Source organism: Neoarius graeffei, chromosome 16, assembly GCF_027579695.1.
Source record: "Neoarius graeffei isolate fNeoGra1 chromosome 16, fNeoGra1.pri, whole genome shotgun sequence".
Lineage (NCBI taxonomy): Eukaryota > Metazoa > Chordata > Actinopteri > Siluriformes > Ariidae > Neoarius > Neoarius graeffei.
This window is the reverse complement of record NC_083584.1, coordinates 62,062,383-62,083,343: the sequence shown is the minus strand read 5'-3', so window position 1 is coordinate 62,083,343 and position 20,961 is coordinate 62,062,383. Positions and strand designations below refer to the sequence as shown.

The window sequence follows — 20,961 nt, the reverse complement described above, 5'->3', positions numbered from 1 at the left end:
ACATAAAGATTCGAGTCGATATCCTTGTAAACCTCAGGAGCCCATCTTACCCAGAAGGCATTGCATTCTTATAACATTTCTTGATAATGATTCAACTAATATTAACAAAAACCCCATAGATATATCATTTGATTGTCTATTTTCATAGTTTTATTATTCCAACTCTATCCATAAACAAGTGCTGATTTGTCTCCACTAGCTTGTTAGCAAGTTAGATATCTAGCATACTAGCTAGCAATCATTCATGACTACAATTTTTTTCAGGAATGCATCCAAGGATTTCCTGTTTCTGAGCAAGAAGGAAACATACGTCTGGCCAGGATCAGGGACAGGAAAGGAAAGAATTAACGTCAGCTTTATGCGATCAGATTTTTAGCCTGGTTTTACAGAGCAGTGGTGACATAAATCAATGACATAAACATAACATAATACTAGAGGATCTTCTTCATATAATCTGACATGGATGGAATCTTACAAACCTGTAAAGCCGGCTTTATCGTCAAAGGGACAGTTTTTGGGTGCTTTTTTCGTATTCCAGCCAGGAAGAAGCCGTTCTACCCATTTAATCAAATTATCTAGGTTTTATCAAGAAAATCCTGCAGTCGCACAGGATGAGATTTGCTGAAACACTTTGTCAAGGAGTGTGTATTTAAATATTTAAATTAGGTTAAAAAAAAAAAGCTGTTATCATCACTTAAAACCCACTACTGCTTTTGCCAACAATAAAAAATTCAAGTAAAACAGGATTTATAGTCTTAAAAAAAGCATTATTCAGGATCAGACAATATAACACAATTGACTCTCCTGATAAATAATAAAAGGGATAATTAAATGGGTAAACAGAAGATGTTCATGTTAATATTCATCAGTGTTTCTCAGACGTCTAAAGGTGCAGAAGGACAACATGATTTTACTTTACAATAATGGGAGACAAACTGTTTATTGGCCAAAATAGTGTACGTTAATCAAGTCTTAATCAAGACACTTAACCCTCAGCTTGGATTAATTCATCACCTAAATGAGTAAATGTCAGTGTAAGATGTCCAACTCAATGTCCAGGTCAAGCCCTGGAGGACCACTGTGCTTCAACCATCAGCATTTTACATGCTTAAAAAAATAACCAACAATTGGCGGAATTTAAAAAAAAAAAATTTTGTTTAAAAGAAAAAGAAGGTCTGTTTCGGTCTTCTGGAAAACCTTTCAGATTTCAGTGTCACTGAAACATTTTTGACCGACCAGCAAAACTGTTTTTCTGCCTCAAATTTATGAAAACCAAACAGTGCCTTGTCTCAGCAGTAAGTCTGCCTGAAGACGTTGAAAACCTCACTTGCTAAGTGCGACTCACATATTCATACGGTGAAGGCCATGCTTCTGATCAAGTTGCTGGATATCTGTGTAGCCAAGAAAAATTGACATAAACCTAATCAATCAGATACCAACCATCAAAAGATGATCCAACACTGCAGCCAGAATGAAGCATCTGATGTCTCATCTCATCTCATCTCATTATCTGTAGCCGCTTTATCCTGTTCTACAGGGTCGCAGGCAAGCTGGAGCCTATCCCAGCTGACTACGGGCGAAAGGCGGGGTACACCCTGGACAAGTCACCAGGTCATCGCAGGGCTGACACATAGACACAGACAACCATTCACACTCACATTCACACCTACAGTCAATTTAGAGTCACCACCTGCATGTCTTTGGACTGTGGGGGAAACCGGAGCACCCGGAGGAAACCCACGCGGACACGGGGAGAACATGCAAACTCCACACATAAAGACCCTCGCCGGCCACGGGGCTCAAACCCGGACCTTCTTGCTGTGAGGCAACAGCGCTAACCACTACAGCACCGTGCCGCCCGCGTCTGATGTCATTTTTGTAATTTTACAGGATAACAGTGTTGTAGTGCTCGAGACCAGTCTCAAGACCACTTTTTGAAGGTCTCGGTCTCGTCCCGGAATCGAGCGCATCTTTACTTGGACTTGTCTCAATCTCAGACATACAGGACTCGGGATTTTATTTCAAGACCGATCAAGACCACAACTGCGGGGATTTCACTAAACTGCCTGTGTGCCGTCTGATTTACTTGTTAACATCGTTACTGTGATTGGATGTAAAATTTCCTGCTTCAAATGCGACCAATAACGTGACTCATTGCTAATTTGAAAATGTTCTCCCTTCTGTCACCCCTCCCCCATCCCCCTTCACACACACTGGTCTGGTCCTGGTCTCGACTTGATTTCAACCCCTCAAGTCTTGGTCTCGATACACTTTGGTCTTGGTTTAGGTAGTCTTGGCTACAACACTACAGGATACCCTTTGTAGAACCAGCTGAATACTTATGAAACTTTTTAAGAACGTTCTCAAAGCCATGAAAAACAGGACACAATGATATTTTATCATAGTTCCAGTTATGGCATACTCATACGTATACATATATAGTTCTGTGTAAAAGTCTTAGGCACATGTAAAGAAATGCTGTCAACCAAAAATGGCTTAAAAATAATGAAATAAAATGTTTCAGCGTTAAAAAAAATACTATAAACAGTAATCGGTAAGCCATAATAAATGAAACAAAGTCAATATTCAGTGTGAGACGACCCTTTGCTTTAAAAAATTATATAGTAGTCTCAAGTACAGTGAGTGCATTTTGATAAGGAAACGAGCTGTAGGTTTTACTGAGCATCTTACAGAACCAGCCGCAGTTCTTCTGGACACTTTGACTGTCTCATTCGCGTCTTAATTTTGCACCAAAACCCAGCAGCCTTCATTATGTTTTCTTTTTTAATCTGAAAAGTGCTCTCTTATGGAATATGCTGCTCCGATACAAACTTTTTTTTTTCTGTAACATTTAATTTTATGCTTGAAAACGAACGTTTGGACTCTAAAATGTTTTTGTAATGTTTTGACTCGATAATGTAGAAGTCATAAAATAGAACTCTATAACAAAGTTTGTATGAAAAATATAGGGTGCCTAAGACTTTTGCACAGGACTGTATATAAAGCCACTGATATAACCTCAATTTTGTAAAGGTGTGATAATCAGTGAGAAGAAATTTTTTACATTTTGATCAATGGCTTAAGCAATCGTCTGAACAAATCCACTTTGTACAAGTTTCTAGCATCTTCTCTTATCCTGTAGGTTAACCATTATACTCCTACTGCACTGATTTTATTTACAGTGATGTGGACTCGCACCACAACAGCACTGAGACGTTTCAGTTTCAGTAAGTTTGGTATTTTGGTGATATGTTGATATCAATCCAAACTAAACAAGAGTGAAGCCTGCTATAGTACACCTACAGGCTAAAATAAAACTTGTGCTGTTTAGGTTATGTTTCCTAGACTACATAACATAGCAGAAGAATTTTGCTATGTATTTTTGGAGCATTTCTAGCAAGCAGAAATATAACGCAAGTGAAAAATATGCCTTTTCCGTGCAATTTAAAATAGGATTTACGTGTTGTTTTCTTTGAAAATGGAACATTGGAAGTAGATACCGTGATGCATTTCCTAGGAAGATTATCATACTGTAAATTTATCCACTCTTGATTTTGTTAACAAATTGCAAAAATGCTACATAATCATATTAAGAGCCCCTACGCCATGACCTCACATATATGTGTATGAATATGTATATACTGTATATGTACATATGTACAAAATATTTCAAACCTGATCACTTTCTTAAAAATGTCTGAAAAAAATACAAATATGTACAACTTAAAAAACATGTCTGTACATATCATTAGAATGAGTACAAGCTAATATTTAGAAGGCTAATATTTAGAATGACGATACTTCATACTGAAACAATAAAATAAAAATCAGTAGGTGTTCGAGATGAAATGAACGTTAAAAAACGAAAGTGGAGAAACTGGGACGAGGCAGCGATTTGGCAGGCTGACTTGTGTAGCAAGCCCCAGGATTGTGCACAAATAATAACAAAATAAATAGACTGAATAAACCACTGAGTGTATAACAGAGCACAGAACACACACCCGGGATGCTTCCACAGCCTTTTCAAGCCTGTTGTGGAAAAAGCATGGATGTATTATCACATTATGTGCGTATTATCTCAGCATCCTGTGACATGGTAGCATTCCTGTACATCACTGATCACTGAACTGATTCAGATTTTTTGAACCAGATTCAGGTTTTGCTGAAATTGTAGCAAATCATAGATGTGGAAAAACTACCTTGGAGGACATGTACATTTCCCAAGTAAGAGCTATGATATGATATAATGAGCTTTTGGACTTTTACATCTCAATGCCACCATGTTTCTGATGAATCAGAAGTTCCAACGCAAATTCAGCGTTCTAAAATAGTGGTGCTCCTATTAACTATTCCTCAAAAATGTAAACAATTCTTTCTGATTCTGGTAACATGAGCCTTGTTCTCTAATAAGGAAGACATCACAACACTGTTTTTTTTTTTTTACCATCCCCTTCTTTCCTCCAGGCAATCACACATCAGTTGTGATCTCATCCCTTTACCAGTGCTCTTCAATGGTACCACCAAACACAATGAATTAATTTGGTACAAACGATATCTGTGAAGATACTCAGTCGTCCAGGTACATAGTAATCTGTGGTTGGTAGAAGAGAGCAACTGGACTTGCTTGAAAAGTCTTGAAGACGTTTCGCCTCTCGTTTACAGATGCATAGTAATACAGATTACTATGTACCTGGACGACCGAGTATCTTCACAGATATGTTTCTACGCACTTTGGGATGAGTTCCCTTCGACTAGTGTGGGAGTATGAGAGGACTTCCAGAAAACTGGCAGACATCTTAGCCAGAGAGGATCGTTCTTTTTTGTCAACCTGGAATGACCATCACTGAACAGAGGTGGGTGTCTATGACATCTATCAGCCACCTTCAATGCAGCCATCAGCATTCTGATTCGGATTCTATTATGATCCATGAGAGGATAAATACTTGATACTCCCTATTAGACAGACAGAACTGAGGATGCCTTTCGGACGAGAGGCGAAACGTCTTCAAGACTTTTCAAGCAAGTCCAGTTGCTCTCTTCTACCAACCACAGATTTGGTACAAAAGCCACCTTTGTTGGAGGAGGCTTTCATCTCCGTTTGTTTCCCAACATAACTCAAAAAGTAGTGAACAGCTTTTGATGAAATTTGGAGAAAAGGTGAGCCATGGGTCAAGAAACAATTGATTAGATTTTGATGCAAATCTGGATATGTACATGGATCCAGGATTGTTTTGTCTGTTCCCAATGTAACTCAAAAAGTAGTGAACGGATTTGGATGAAATTTGGTGGACAGCTTTAGTATTATCTGAGGTTCAAGTGATTTGATTTTGATGTTGATACTGTGTGGTTTGGTGGAGGTATGGACTCTACCACGTGATTTTTTCTAGTTTAAACTTATTTTGGTAAAATAAAATCTAGTTCTACTGCCTTTCGGTCTGGACTAATAAGCAGTCTCCTTCTGAACTAGTCAAGTTTTTTTTCCCCAATTTGCTCATTTCCCTACCAATAGCAAAGTCACCTATAAATGTTCCGCACCACATCGCACCTGTTCCCTTTCCCCTTCTTATCTTGTCAAAGTATTAAGGAAGCGGATACAAGATACTGAATCAGTTGACGTTTGTTAACCTTGTAAACACTATAACTTTATGGATGTCTTAAGATTTTGAGATTAGTTGCAAACACAATCGACCTGGTGGTCTGGCCTGTAATGAAAGGAATTAGAATGGAAGGTTACATGTCCAACAAAGGTTTTAAGACTGGAAGGACTTCCAAAGCATCTACCCTTGGAACTAGTGGAGTATTCCCATTTGTCAACAAGAGCAAAGTCATGACCTTGTGACGGTGATCTCACATGATCTCATGTCAAGTTATAAAAATCCCTGCTTTTTGAAGTCAAGCTCATCCTCTTTCCCTTCTCATCTTGTGGAGGAGTTGAGGAAGAGGATTCAAGATACTGAGACTGATCCTTTGATTACCGTTTGTAATTTTGAGATTAGTTCCAAAGGAAACTAAGTCAGCTGTAGAACCAAGGTTACTGTTCTACTTCATTTTTTTCTGGACCACAAGGCCAGAGTATGCGCAAGATGTCCAAGGGGCATTTTATAGCCTGCATACATGAGATCACAAGGTGTCGACTTTGCTGTTGGTACTTGGCAAGGAAGCAAGCAAATGGGAATACTCTGCAAGTCCCAAAGGAATAAAACACTCTGGCAGTCCTCCATTCAGATGTAGAACCATCTTGATAGATCTCAATCCAGTATCTGATTGAGAATTGCCATTACGCAATAACCTTGAGTGTTAGAAAGGTTCTATACAAACAGAATGCAACAATTATTATTATTACTGTTATTATTATCTTTGATATCCTGGTCAGGTTCACCAGGAACCCTGGGCGAGAGATGGACTTTCCATGTTAATGCCATTCCATCACATGGCACCATGCACATACATTCACGCCTACAGTCAATCAGTAGTCAATCCATTGGGAATGTATTTAAAACAAAAACGTTATTAACTGGCCAACATCACGCACGCTTTATGTTGACACAGTGTTTATGATTGTACGTTTTGTTATTGTACATTTCACGCATCAAGCTGATGTTGGCTAGATATTCACATTCCTTCTGGGAAATATTCAGGGAAACTACTGTTTGAGTGGTGTAAATTTAAAGAACATGCCTGAAATAACTGAAAGTGTCTGGACACAGGTGAAGTACTCATGTCCAAAGTGCTAGTTAAGAGAGTTTATATTATGTATTTGACCTATGACCTATATTTATGATGCAGGAGAGAACCTCGGCAGTGCTTTTGCACTCTGGCCCTGTTTTCAACACACCCTCATTGACTTTCCTCTTGAAAGAGTTACTATAAGCATGCACTTGTAGAACAAGTGTAAGACTGGGGATTAGCATTTGCTCAATGTGTTCGGTGTTGTATTTCCTTTGAAGTATCTAAAGTCTGGTTGTTAGATTTCTGGCTCGTTTTCTTTCCGAACTCCACTCATCAATCCCTATGTGAGCTCTCTATTACTGTATGGTCTTAGAGCTAAACTCTATTGTCATGTAATTCTGAAATGTCAGCTAATCTTCAGCTTTGCAACTCATTCTGTGTATCACTGTCAGTACTGCTCATCTCCCGTCGCACCCACACATCCTCATCGGCAATAACGGACTGCTCGTCTACGCTAGCTACGGACATGGCACACTGCTTCCCAAGATCAGACAGCTTCAAAGCATGCTGGGATTTTCTGCCTTTGCCTTCAGCTTTAGTGTCCTCTTCCTCGTCCTCCAGTGACATAGCCGACACAGGTCCTTCTAGCTCCTGGCTGAGGTCTTCATCGTCGCCATCCCCATCCCCATCCTGATCGCTCAGTAAATCCATCTCTTTTGCTTGCTCTTGCTCCTCGTAGCGCTGCAGGTCGAACTGCTCCTCAACCCAGCGGTCTGTGTCGCCTGGCTGCAGGGAGGTCTGGGAGTCTGGCGAGTCAGCGTCGGCGTCCGTGTCGAACACAATGTCCGTGTCAATGGTGAAGCGGTTTCGCACTAGCTTGCGCCGACCCAAAGTACGTGTTGGAGCAGAGGCTGCGCACAAACGGAAAGCAAATTAGCAGGTAATTTTAGCAGATGAATCTAAGAGTGAGTCTGCCAGGTGAGATTAGCACGAGTGTGTGTACCTGCTCGGTTCATAGTGGGTCTAGCTCCTTTCAGAGCAGACAGACGCTTCCCTCCAAAGGGCACATACTGCTGGCTGGGAGGAAGACTTTCTGTCTTCATCAACTGCCGTCTCTGTTTGTCTCTTAAAATGGAGTGCACGGTCTTCAGGAAGTCCTTCTTGCTTTCGGGAGAACTAAAGAGATGGGACAAGTAAAAGGCAGGACAAAAATCAGGAAGATTCAGATCTTGGTTCACTTTTAATCAGAGTCTTAAAATGTACAGACCACATTTACAACACTGTAGCATCTCATAAATGTTGTGCTAAGATGCTTTAGGGGTCCAATTTTCCAACATCATACTGGTGCCACTACACCAATAGGGTACATACTTGCCCAAATTTTCATGTCATTACTACTGAGCATTCCTCTGCAAGTTAGACCATGTGATTGGCTGAACAGATATAACCACTGATATCCAATCGCTAAACTCGATTTTTTAAATTTATGGCCAATTTTACTTTCTGTCTTCACAGCCATTACTTACTCAAATCCAAATGATCTGCTACCAAAGGAATTACTTCTGTTCCTTCCTTTGTGCTAACCTCAACAAAGTGACCATGCATTGACACAGATGGCATCCAAATATAGACAGATGAAGAGTCCAACCAACCAGGACTACAGCCAAAATGTGGCCGTTTGAGAAAGTTAGGATGTTCCAAAACTGTTTGAGCATCACAGACTGGGAATCATTACAAGCTGCTTGTTACTATGTGGACTCATCCACTCACTGTCTCATCCAAGATGTGTTGAGTATCAACAGCAAGCAAAGAAGATCAGGAGATGATCAATAAGTACCTGCATGTTTCAACCTGCATGTTGCATTGTCTCCACCATCATTTTCATTGAGATGACCACCAAAAGGCTGGTATATCTCAGGACTATGTGACCAGGGGCTTAATGCTCCCTCTATGGTGAATGGATATGAAGGGAGAAGTCAGACAGTGAGCAATCCTAAAGACCCCCATGAAAGGTACAAAAAAGACTAAGTGCAACCTTCTTGGATTAGGGATACCAGGACACACCCCTGAAGCCAGGCCTGGGGGTAGGGTCCACAGGTGAGTGCCTGGGACACCTATGTAACTCACATAACCTCTACCCATAGTGAATAGATCTGAGGGAAGAAGTCGATAAAGGGGTGATCCTAAATATGCCCATGAATGGTCCAAAAAAGTCCAAGTGTGACCTGTTTCTATTAGGGTTGCCAGGACCCATCCCTAGAGCCAGGCCTGGGGGTAGTGTCCACAGGTGAGTGCCTGGTGCCAGATTTAATCTGAAATGGTGACACAGGTGGTGATCATGCGTGTTCACGACCTGCTGAGGTGGTCTGGTTTAATGCCTGCTGGGGGGGCAGGCAGGACTGAGAGACTAGACCTGTATGTGCCTGCTGCTGCTTCAACCCCCTCCAGGAAAAACAGGAGGAAAATGAATGAATGAATGAATGAATGAATGAATCCCAGCTGTAGTAACTCCAGGTCAGCAGGTGCAATATCTTTATCTGGGAAACGTTTCAAATTGTTGGTATATTCCCATAAAATAGCTGAGATATGGATCAGTTTCAACAAGAACACTCTGCAATTAGTGACACCACTGAATGTAGGGGGTGTTCTTCAAAATTCCTGAAAAGCACTGCATTTACATTTATGGCATTTGATATAGCTCTTCCAACCTCAGACCCCTAGTTTGCCAACAGGATGAATCAATCAGTAGATGATGCAGTCTAACCAGAATATTAAATATTCATGCCATGTATTCAACCATCTGAACAGTCGAGGCTCCTCGATTTGGCGTCTGTTTGTGGACTTGTGACTTTGCATTCAACAGTGTCGTGAGTCAGGGAGTTAACCCTTTTCCACAGTACACTGGCGTCTGAAATCGTCTTCTTAGACATTTCCAATCGGTGCTAACAAATTAATTATTTTATCACCACACATCTGTGAAAAGATCAGTCAGGACTCTGTTGGGTTTCTGCATCCAGAGTACCACGACTGTGTTTAGCTGCTGATGAGCAGGGTGAGGGGAAATGGAAGGAGGGTGAGCCTCCTACTGGGCAAACAATTCACATAAAACGGAGAGCGGCGGCACGGTGCTGTAGTGGTTAGCGCTGTCACCTCACAGCAAGAAGGTCCGGGTTCGAGCCCCGTGGCCGGCGAGGGCCTTTCTGTGTGGAGTTTGCATGTTCTCCCCGTGTCTGTGTGGGTTTCCTCCGGGTGCTCCGGTTTCCCCCACAGTCCAAAGACATGCAGGTTAGGTTAACTGGTGACTCTAAATTGACCGTAGGTGTGAATGTGAGTGTGAATGGTTGTCTGTGTCTATGTGTCAGCCCTGTGATGACCTGGCGACTTGTCCAGGGTGTACCCCGCCTTTCGCCCATAGTCAGCTGGGATAGGCTCCAGCTTGCCTGTGACCCTGTAGAACAGGATAAAGTGGCTAGAGATAATGAGATGAGATGAGAAAACGGAGAGCACAACAAGGCTAGGTTAAAAAAAAAAGGAAAAGAAATATTTATGAAAACTGCAAATGCTTAAAGCCCAGAGTGTCTACTTTCATATGAGCCATTAATCACTACTGTGGAGTGTGACATCTCATCTCATCTCATTATCTCTAGCCGCTTTATCCTGTTCTACAGGGTCGCAGGCAAGCTGGAGCCTATCCCAGCTGACTACGGGCGAAAGGTGGGGTACACCCTGGACAAGTCGCCAGGTCATCACAGGGCTGACACATAGACACAGACAACCATTCACACTCACATTCACACCTACGGTCAATTTAGAGTCACCAGTTAACCTAACCTGCATGTCTTTGGACTGTGGGGGAAACCGGAGTACCCGGAGGAAACCCACGCGGACACGGGGAGAACATGCAAACTCCACACAGAAAGGCCCTCGCCGGCCCCGGGGCTCGAACCCAGGACCTTCTTGCTGTGAGGCGACAGCGCTAACCACTACACCACCGTGCCGCCCGGAGTGTGACATCGCAAATAAATTCAATGCTAAACACGGGCACCCCCAAAACAGGCGGAAAGTCAATTTTTTGGCATCTGGTACACAGTGTTAAAGGTCATGAGGTATTTTGGATCATATCCTGCACAGAACTATGTTCTTTTTTGTATCAACATCTAAAATATTTTGGTTAACACAGTAAAAAATTTTGCAATAAAAATGTATGGACTTTTTCCGAAAAAAAAAAAAAAAACAAAGTTGAATTCGCAGTCTGTACAGAAAATATGTCAGGACAACTATACTGAGAGCTAATCAGAGCTCGTCTATGATTGTCAAGGCAGGACAAAGCCATGGAAAAAAGGAAACAGAAGATGTAGTAAATATTGAGCATAGTCCACAAAGTCTCCAGAGAAACAGGAAGTTCATCAACTGTACCTCAGACGCAAATCCGAGCCAGAGCTTGATCAACTCGTGAAATAGATAGCAAGAGCTATATGTATTGTCCTGTTTAAGTGTGTGTATTTATGATTTCAGTTTGTGTGTGAGGTTTTTTTTTTTTGACATTTGTGAGAACAAGGTGTCTGTTGGTCACCAGTGGTCTGACCTGCAGCACAGGTGAAACACTCTCTCTGGTCTTCCTTCCGACTCAGATTTCACATGGATGATCTCACACACTGCAGCACTGTCACCATCTGTAAGGCAAATACACACTGTGCCACACCTACTCACCGGCCACTTTAATAGGAACACATACATACACCTGCTCATTCATGTGATTAGCCACTCAGTGCAATGCATAAAATCATGCACAAACAGGTCAAGAGCTTGAGCTCATGTTCACATCAGACATCAGAATTGGAAAAAAACATGATCCCAGGTTTGACACGGTATGCGTTCTGAGATGCTTTTCTGCTCACTGCGGATGTACAGAGTGGTTGTTTTTTGTTTTCCACACCATTCTGTTTACTCTAGAGCAGGGCTTTTCAAAGTGTGGAGTGCGCCTCGCCTAGGGGGCGCCAGAGTTCTTCAGGGGGGCGCAACGTGAGGAAAAATAAACCAGAATAAGTTATTATTGTGGACATTTAGCGAACTTCAGCTAGCCTTTGCCAGAGACAAAATGGATCGATTTTTAGTACCTAAAGCTACAGTGACTGAGGAGACAGAGTCTGGGCCAAGCAAAAAAAGAAGGAAGTATGACCACGATTATTTAAAGTTTGGATTTTCATGGACTGGATCTGAAGATGCTCCACTGCCACAGTGTGTTGTCTGCCAAGAGGTGCTAGCTAACGATGCTATGAGATGTTTAAAATGTGTAAAACAAGATGTTTAAAAAAAAAGCACAGATGTTTAAAAGGTGTAAAAAAGATGTTTTAAAAAAGCACAGATGTTTAAAATGTGTAAAAAAAGGTTTTAAAAAAGCACAGATGTTTAAAATGTGTAAAAAAAGAGGTTTTAAAAAGCATAGATGTTTAAAATGTGTAAAAAAAAAAGAGGTTTTAAAAAGCACAGATGTTTAAAATGTGTAAAACAAGATGTTTTTAAAAAAGCACAGATGTTTAAAATGTGTAAAAAAAGAGGTTTTAAAAAAGCACAGATGTTTAAAATGTGTAAAAAAAAAAGAGGTTTTAAAAAAGCACAGATGTTTAAAATGTGTAAAACAAGATGTTTTTAAAAAAGCACAGATGTTTAAAATGTGTAAAAAAAAAAGAGGTTTTAAAAAAGCACAGATGTTTAAAATGTGTAAAAAAGATGTTTTTAAAAAAGCACAGATGTTTAAAATGTGCAAAAAAAGAGGTTTTAAAAAAGCACAGATGTTTAAAATGTGTAAAACAAGATGTTTTTAAAAAAGCACAGATGTTTAAAATGTGTAAAAAAAAGAGGTTTTAAAAAGCACAGATGTTTAAAATGTGTAAAAAAGAGGTTTTAAAAAAGCACAGATGTTTAAAATGTGTAAAACAAGATGTTTTAAAAAAAGCACAGATGTTTAAAATGTGTAAAAAAAAGATGTTTTAAAAGCACAGATGTTTAAAATGTGTAAAAAAGAGGTTTTAAAAAAGCAGATGTTTAAAATGTGTAAAAAAAGATGTTTTAAAAAAGCACAGATGTTTAAAATGTGTAAAAAAAAAGATGTTTTAAAAAGCACAGATGTTTAAAATGTGTAAAAAAGAGGTTTTAAAAAGCACAGATGTTTAAAATGTGTAAAACAAGATGTTTAAAAAAAGCACAGATGTTTAAAATTTGTAAAAAAAAAAGATGTTTTAAAAAAGCACAGATGTTTAAAATGTGTTAAAAAGAGGTTTTAAAAAAGCACAGATGTTTAAAATGTGTAAAAAAAGATGTTTTAATAAAGCTCATATGTTTTAAATGTGTAAAAAAAGATGTTTTCAAAAAGCACAGATGTTTAAAATGTGTAAAAGAAAAAAATAAAAATGTGTACAACAACCATTTTTTTTAAAAACGAATGGAACATTAAGTATAGCAACAACAACTAGACAGGGACACTAACGAGTGCAAACCCCGCCTTTTCCCTATTAAAATACATTGGGCGAAAATTTCGAAGTTCTGCCATGACCTTGACCTTTGACCTCCAAAATTTAATGGTTTCCTTCCTGGGTGATTGGCAACACGTACAAAATTTGGTCCAAATCGATCCATTGGTTCTTGAGATATCTTGCAGACACACAGACAGACAGACAGACAGATACACACACACACACACACACAGACTGACGCAGGTGAAAATAATAACCCCTCCGACTACTGTCGGCGGGGTTAAAAATTGTAAGGGGGGGGGGGGGGGGGGGCGCTGTTGTTTATTTGCTCTCTGAGGGGGGGCTGTCTCTCCCACACTTTGAAAACCCCTGGTCTAGAGACTACTGTGTGTGAAAATCCCAGGAGATCAGCAGATTCTGAAATACTTAAACCATCTGGCCCCAACAACCATGACAGTCACTGAGCTCACACTTTCTGTTTAATTTCATGAATGAGCAGATGTACAGGTGTTCCTAATAAAGTGGCGGCTGAGTGTACATCCAGTATACTTTAGTAATTTGTTGTGAAAGTAGCAAAAATTAAGTGAAGCACAAAAAATTCCAGACAAACAGGACAATTTAGATAAAAGTATTTCATATATATATGTGTGTTACCTGCTCCAGTCAGGGTTCGAACTTGAAGGGCATCAGTGGAGATCATGTGACGGAAACGGAACGGGTCTCTGTCCTCACCTGATACTGATGCACGCTGTGATCCACCCTGACAGACAGACAGAAAGACATTTTGTGTGAGACACCCCTCATAATTTGTATTATTACTATGTGTTAGACTAAAAGAGAGGGATGAAGATGAGAGAAAAGGACAGAGAGAGCGAGAGAGTGAAAGAGATAGACAGAGAGAGACAGACAGAGAGACTTTGACTTTTGAAACATCTTTAATTACTTAAATGTTCCATTTGTTTTTTTATTTAGTGAAAATAAAACTTAAAAACTATAAAAGAAAAAAGTGCATTTGTAAACATTCATTACTACAACTCAAACACAAGGACCTTTCTCTATAAAGCATGTTCTACTCGGAGATGAGTTGTAACGAACCTTTTCAAGCTCTGCACCACATCAGTCCAACCAAGGGCTTGCATCTGTTTTTTTCTGGTCTTTCATATTGCTAATTTTGCAGTTCCAAGCAGAAAGTTAATTAAGACCAGAGTCTGTCTTTTTTTATGCCTCTGCCACCGTAAGGTGCAGGAGGCATTATGTTTTCGGGTTGTCCGTGCGTGCATCCGTCCCGAAACCTTGTGAACGCGATATCTCAAAGGCTAATGAAAGGAATTTTACCAAACTTTCACCATTTGTGTGCTTTGGGACAAACATGAACTGATTAGATTTTGAGATCAAAAGGTCTAAGGTCAAGGTCACTGTGAGGTCAAATGTCTGTCCGGAAACCTTGTGAACACAATATCTCCAAGGCAGATGAAGGGAATTTCACCAAACTTTCATCATTTGTGCATTTGGGGACAAGGATAAATTGATTAGATTTTGAAATCAAAAGGTCTACAGTCAAGGTCACTGTGAGGTCAAATGTCTGTCCGAAAACCTTGTGAACACAATATCTCCAAGGCAAATGAAAGGAATTTCACCAAACTTTCACCATTTGTGTGCTTTGGGACAAACATGAACTGATTAGATTTTGAGATGAAAAGGTCTAAGGTCAAGGTCACTGTGAGGTCAAATGTCTGTCCGAAAACCTTGTGAACACAATATCTCCAAGGCTGCTACAAGTAATTTCACCAGGTCAAGATTACTGTGAGGTCAAATGTCCATCCCCAAATCACAACCTACTGTAATAAGGCGTGTAGTCTACCAGGCGGAGGCATCCCCATCGACCCCGTTGGCGTCGAGTTTTATCTAGTTGATTGTGAATTTTGGCCCAAAGATAAACAAAGGAAGAGAAAATTTCTCCCCCAAATTTTCCACCCACTCTTTCAGTACCCTAAACAGACCCACTAAGCGAGGACAACGAGACACTAAATGTTCTAAAGTTTCTTGTTGGTTACAAAAGGGACATCCCTCCCCAGTGCTTGGATCCAGGTGAGCCCTGTGTCTGTTTGTAGCTATTGCTCCATGGATGATCCTCCACTGGAGGTCAGCTGCCTGTTTTTCAACAGGCGACTTGTATAAAATCTGCCAGCAGCCTTTAGGGATGCAGTCTGAAGTAAAAACCTGGGTCCACCTCGACTCCCTGACTTTGGCCAGAGAGCGAAAGTTCAATACCTTCACACAGTTGTGATAGAGCTGCTTCTTCCCGCAAGAGCTGAAGTTGCCCAGCACTGGTGTTTTCAGGGACAGAAGCAGCCCGCTCTCCTCTCGCCACTCCTCAATAGCGGGCCTGACGCTTAGTGCAGGAAAGATGTATTCATGAGCCTCGTGCCATAGGTCAATTAGGGTACGGGTTTGTGCGTATACCCTCAGCGGTACAGTCAGGGACTCCCAGACCCCCTCCACCATCCTCCTCAGCACCCTGCAAGACCTGATGTTAATGACTCTGCCAAGCCTTTCCGGAGATGTTCTTATAAAATGGTCCAGTTTAACAACGCCAGCCTCAACAAACTTGGTTCTTAGTGATGTGCAGGAAAGCGTAGTAGCTGTGAAGAAGTCATTGTGGAATAGTGGCTCCTCAAAGATCCACATTCCAGGTCTGGGGTCAGAGGTCCATGTGATCTTGAATGTTCTCCATGCTTCAAGCACTGAGTTATAAAAAGGCGTTATTCCAATCAGGTCAATTTCAGTGGATCTTAGGAGAAACAGCTGTTTGCCCAGTCCCAGCCGGCCAGCCTTCCTCAGAAGCAGCTGAGCAGAGGTCAGCCAGCAGTAACCACAACCATATAGTAGCCTCCATGCCATCTGCAGTCTGAAGGCAGCGATTCTTGATAGGATGTCCATAAGATCGTGCCCTCCCTCTGCTACAGGGAAGTAGAGAACTGGTGCCTTCAGCCAATGTTGACCTGACCAGAAGAAGTTCACCAACAGCTGCTGTACGTCTTTCACAAGGCCTGGTGGTGGCACTAAGATGATCAGTCTATGCCAAAGAGAGGAGGCAACCAGGTTATTACCTATCAGAACTCTTCCCCTGTAGGACAGCTGTGGAAGCAACCATTTCCATTTAGACAACTTGGCATCCACTTTCTCCAGCACTCCCTCCCAGTTCTGCTTTTGAAAGTCCTCATACCGTAGGTACACTCCTAGAACTCTGATACCTCTTTTCCCCCACCTTAGGTTCCCAGGAAGATCAGGGATGTCTCTTACGCTCCACTGACCTATCAAGCAGGCTTCACATTTGTCCCAGTTTACTTTACCAGAAGAAGCTTTTTCATACACTGCCAGGCTTTCTTTAAGTTCCTGGGTATCTCTCTGATCTTGGATAAAAACACTGACATCATCTGCATAAGCTGATACAGCTACAGAGTGGCTCTGAGCCAGCTCTGGGAAATATAAGCCCTGTATTCTACTCCTCAGCCTACATAGGAGAGGTTCAATAGCAATACTGTAGAGCTGCCCTGAGATGAGGCAGCCCTGCCTGATCCCTCTCCTAACTGGCACAGGGCAGCTCAACCCTCCGCCCACCTTCACTAAACAGCAAGCCTGATTGTATAGCAGTTTTACCCAAGATAAAAAAAACTCCCCCCAATTCCAAATGCCTGCAGAGTAGAAAAGAGAAAACCATGATCTACACGATCAAAAGCCTTTTCTTGATCACTGGATATGATACCAACATTAACATTATATAACTTCAAAAGTCAAAGAGTCCCATATACATTTTCGTACGTACATTGGGGAGTGCCTGTTAGAGAGCACACTCTGTAGGCCGTTGGCATGGTGAGGTAGGGTAGCCAGTTCCTTTCCTCGCCACCTTTAACTTCCCCAGTGTTTCCACCAGGTCCCCATTCACTGCTGGGTGGACAGGAGGCGAGCCCCAGATCACCGTCCAAGGCGAGGCTCGAACCGGGGACCGTTTGCTTGGCGGTCAAGCGCTCTAACCACTTGGCCACCTCGCCTCCTTATATAACTTACAGACATCAAATACATCTCGTATTAAAAATAAATGATCAAACATTGATCTGTCCGGGATACAATGAGATTGATCTGCACCAATTAATCTCATCTCATCTCATTATCTCTAGCCGCTTTATCCTGTTCTACAGGGTCGCAGGCAAGCTGGAGCCTATCCCAGCTGACTACGGGCGAAAGGCGGGGTACACCCTGGACAAGGCACCAATTAATAACTCAATAAAATTTTAAAATCTCATCTCATCTCATCTCATCTCATCTCATCTCATTATCTCTAGCCGCTTTATCCTTCTACAGGGTCGCAGGCAAGCTGGAGCCTATCCCAGCTGACTACGGGCGAAAGGCGGGGTACACCCTGGACAAGGCACCAATTAATAACTCAATAAAATTTTAAAATCTATTTGATAAAACCTTTGAAAGGATTTTATAGTCTGTACATAAAAGAGCTACAGGTCTCCAGTTCTTTAGCAAGGCTAGGTTTCCCTTCTTAGGCAGCAGTGAGAGGACTGCTTGCCTACAGGAAACCGGAAGTCTTCCTTTTTTTAAAACACTCTTTAAAAACGTCTAAAAGGCCTTGTCCCAGTATTGCCCAGAAGTGTTTAAAAAAGTCTGAAGGAAGACCATTTAGCCCTGGAGCCTCGCCTGGTGCCATCTGAGACACCGCAGCAGTCAGTTCATCCAAAGTGATATCTGTGTTCAGTTGATCTTGGTCCTCTGAGCTCAGTTGAGGAAGCCCCTGCAGAAGCTCTGCAGTCGAGTTCATATCGCAGTTGTCTACACTGAACAGTTCTGTATAAAAGTCCACTGCAAGCTTCCTCATCTCAGCTGGGTCCGTGGTGATGTTTCCATCAGGGAGACGAAGAAAGACTGTTTGTTTCTTCTGAACAGCAGATTTTTCCAGATTAAAAAAGAAGGATGTTGGTGCATCCATATCTTGCAGTTTGGTAAAACGTGCTCGGACTAATGCTCCTTCAGCTCTGTCCTGCAGGAGAGAGCTGAGTTTTGAAGTTCAGTTCATCATGTTTTTGCCGATCCGTCTGTGAAATAGAGAGATTTTCCAAGTCCCTTATTTCTTTTTCCAGTTTCTGGACAGCTCTCTTGATTTTAGTTGTGGAATGGGATGAGTACTGCTGACAGAAAACTCTAATTCGAGCCTTTCCTACCTCCCACCACTGAGTAAGTGAAGAAAAGGTGTCTTTCCCAGATCTCCAGTAGGTCCAAAATAGTTTCAATTTTTCACAAAAATTAAAATCATGTAATAACATTAAAATGTCAAAAGGACTTTGGTTTTCCAGTGGGAGATAAAAAAAAGCTCCATTAAAACTAAATGATGGTCTGTAAAAGCAACAGGAGAGATTTGACAGTCAATAACTCTTGGGGTAAAAGTAGCAGAAATATAAAATCTGTCCAATCTTGCTGCACTGACTCTGCCATCGGATATCTTAACCCAAGTGTACTGTTGGACTGAAGGGTGCTTCATCCTCCACACATCAACCACATCAGCCTTCTTTAAAGGAACAGTCCACCGTACTTCCATAATGAAATATGCTCTTATCTGAATTGAGATGAGCTGCTCCGTACCTGTCCGAGCTTTGTGCGACCTCCCAGTCAGTCAGACGCAGTCTGACGCGCTGTCACTCCTGTTAGCAATGTAGCTAGGCTCAGTATGGCCAATGGTATTTTTTGGGGCTGTAGTTAGATGCGACCAAACTCTTCCGCGTTTTTCCTGTTTACATAGGTTTATATGACCAGTGATATGAAACAAGTTCAGTTACACAAATTGAAACGTAGCGATTTTCTATGCTATGGAAAGTCCGCACTATAATGACAGGCATACTAACACCTTCTGCGCGCTTCGGCAGCGCATTGATATCTGAGCTCCGTATCAATGCGCTGCCGAAGCGCGCAGAAGGTGTTAGTACGCCTGTCATTATAGTGCAGACTTTCCATAGCATAGAAAATCGCTACGTTTCAATTTGTGTAACTGAACTTGTTTCATATCACTGGTCATATAAACCTATGTAAACAGGAAAAACGCGGAAGAGTTTGGTCGCATCTAACTACAGCCCCAAAAAATACCATTGGCCATACTGAGCCTAGCTACATTGCTAACAGGAGTGACAGCGCGTCAGACTGCGTCTGACTGACTGGGAGGTCGCACAAAGCTCGGACAGGTACGGAGCAGCTCATCTCAATTCAGATAAGAGCATATTTCATTATGGAAGTACGGTGGACTGTTCCTTTAAAACATTAGATAAAATGGAGGAGGACTGAATGTGCGGCTCCTCTCCAGTTCTGTCTAAAGTAAAATCTGTGCAACAGTTCCAGTCTCCCCCCATTAAAACACACTCCCCTGGATCATTACGATTTAATTTTCCCTTTAATAAGTTAAACACTTCTTCACACTCAGAGCCCTGGTTTGGTGCATAAACATTAATAAAACTAAAGGTAAAATCCTGTATTTCAGCCTTTACCATGAGAACTCTGCCTTTCACTAACTCTGTACTGGACATAATGTATATATCTAAATAAGGAGAAAATAAAATAGCAACACCTGCACTAAAATTCATCCCATGGCTAAGAACATACTGCCCTTCCCACCACAGACCCCAGTCCGCTTCATTTAAATCATCACTGTGTGTTTCCTGGAGTAAAATAAAATCTAATCTTTTTTGCCTGATTACTTCAGTTAATAAAGCTCTTTTCTGTGCATCTCTTCCCCCATTTATATTTAAAGAGGCTACTCTTAAACCCTGAATGAAAGGAGATGAGAGACAGAGCAGTAAAGAACCAGACAGAAAGAACCAGCAGAGATGAAACACCCGGTGTTGTGCAGTCATTGGAAACTTTCATTTTATGCGTTTCATTTTCTTTACCATTCTACTTTTGGATTCTTTTAGACCTCTCCTCAGACCAATGACATGGTTCTTTAAATGATAACATTTCTTTCCATCCAATAAGTCTGTGTCAACAGCTCTTTGAAGAGTGGTAAACTGATTTAATAAACTTTTCAACATCGAGAAAATAATCTTTAACATTCACTTTTTTTTACCAAAGGTCTCATCCAAAAAGCTACTGATCTCTTCTAGTGAGTACAGCTCCTCACTCTGAGAAATGCTGTCAGCTACAGAAGCGCTGTCAGAGTTATACTCCATGTCAGTCACACTGTTACCATAACAACCATCCGACTTCATCACCTCCTCTGTCTCACTGTCGGGTCTGACGTTCAGTAAATCAGCCTCGTGTAAAACTGAACACTCTGCATCCTGCACAGCTCTCCCCATACCAACCTCCCCCTGCTCCGTCCTGCTTTGTTTAGCCACCACCATCTCCGCAGAAACGCTACTACCTACCGGCATCCATAGTTCTAGGCACGGAGCTTTCGGACTCAACTTGAGCGGGCTGAGCAGATTCAGATGATGTTAGCCAACCGCTGTTGACCTCCCCACCGTCCATCACAGTAGCCACACTGCTGCCCCCCTCCTCACCATCATTCACCGCAGTCACACCACTGCCCCTTCCCCACCGTCCGTCACAACAGCCACACCGCTGCCCCCCTCCCCACCGTCCGTCACAACATCCCCATTGCTGCCCCCCTCCCCACCGTCCGTCACAACATCCCCACTGCTGCCCCCCTCCCCACCATCTGTCACAACATCCCCACTGCTGCCCCCCTCCCCACCATCCGTCACAACATCCCCACTGCTGCCCCCCTCCCCACCATCCGTCACAACATCCCCACTGCTGCCCCCCT

At 41.9% G+C, this 20,961-nt stretch overlaps 1 protein-coding gene across 2 annotated transcripts in view; it reads right to left on the bottom strand.

Moving 5' to 3' along the window:
* Positions 1-4,691: 4,691 nt before the first annotated feature.
* The window catches only part of tiam1b (TIAM Rac1 associated GEF 1b), a 119,627-nt gene continuing 103,357 nt past the window's right edge, over positions 4,692-20,961 (bottom strand). For both annotated transcript variants that reach the window (XM_060943337.1, XM_060943338.1), the window contains exons 26-29: positions 13,797-13,902; positions 11,255-11,342; positions 7,673-7,845; positions 4,692-7,580 (exon numbers count right to left, since the gene is read on the bottom strand). In XM_060943337.1, coding sequence (XP_060799320.1) covers positions 7,087-7,580; positions 7,673-7,845; positions 11,255-11,342; positions 13,797-13,902 — 861 coding nt within the window. In that variant the 3' untranslated portion in view covers positions 4,692-7,086. The remainder of the gene's footprint in view (positions 7,581-7,672; positions 7,846-11,254; positions 11,343-13,796; positions 13,903-20,961) is intronic.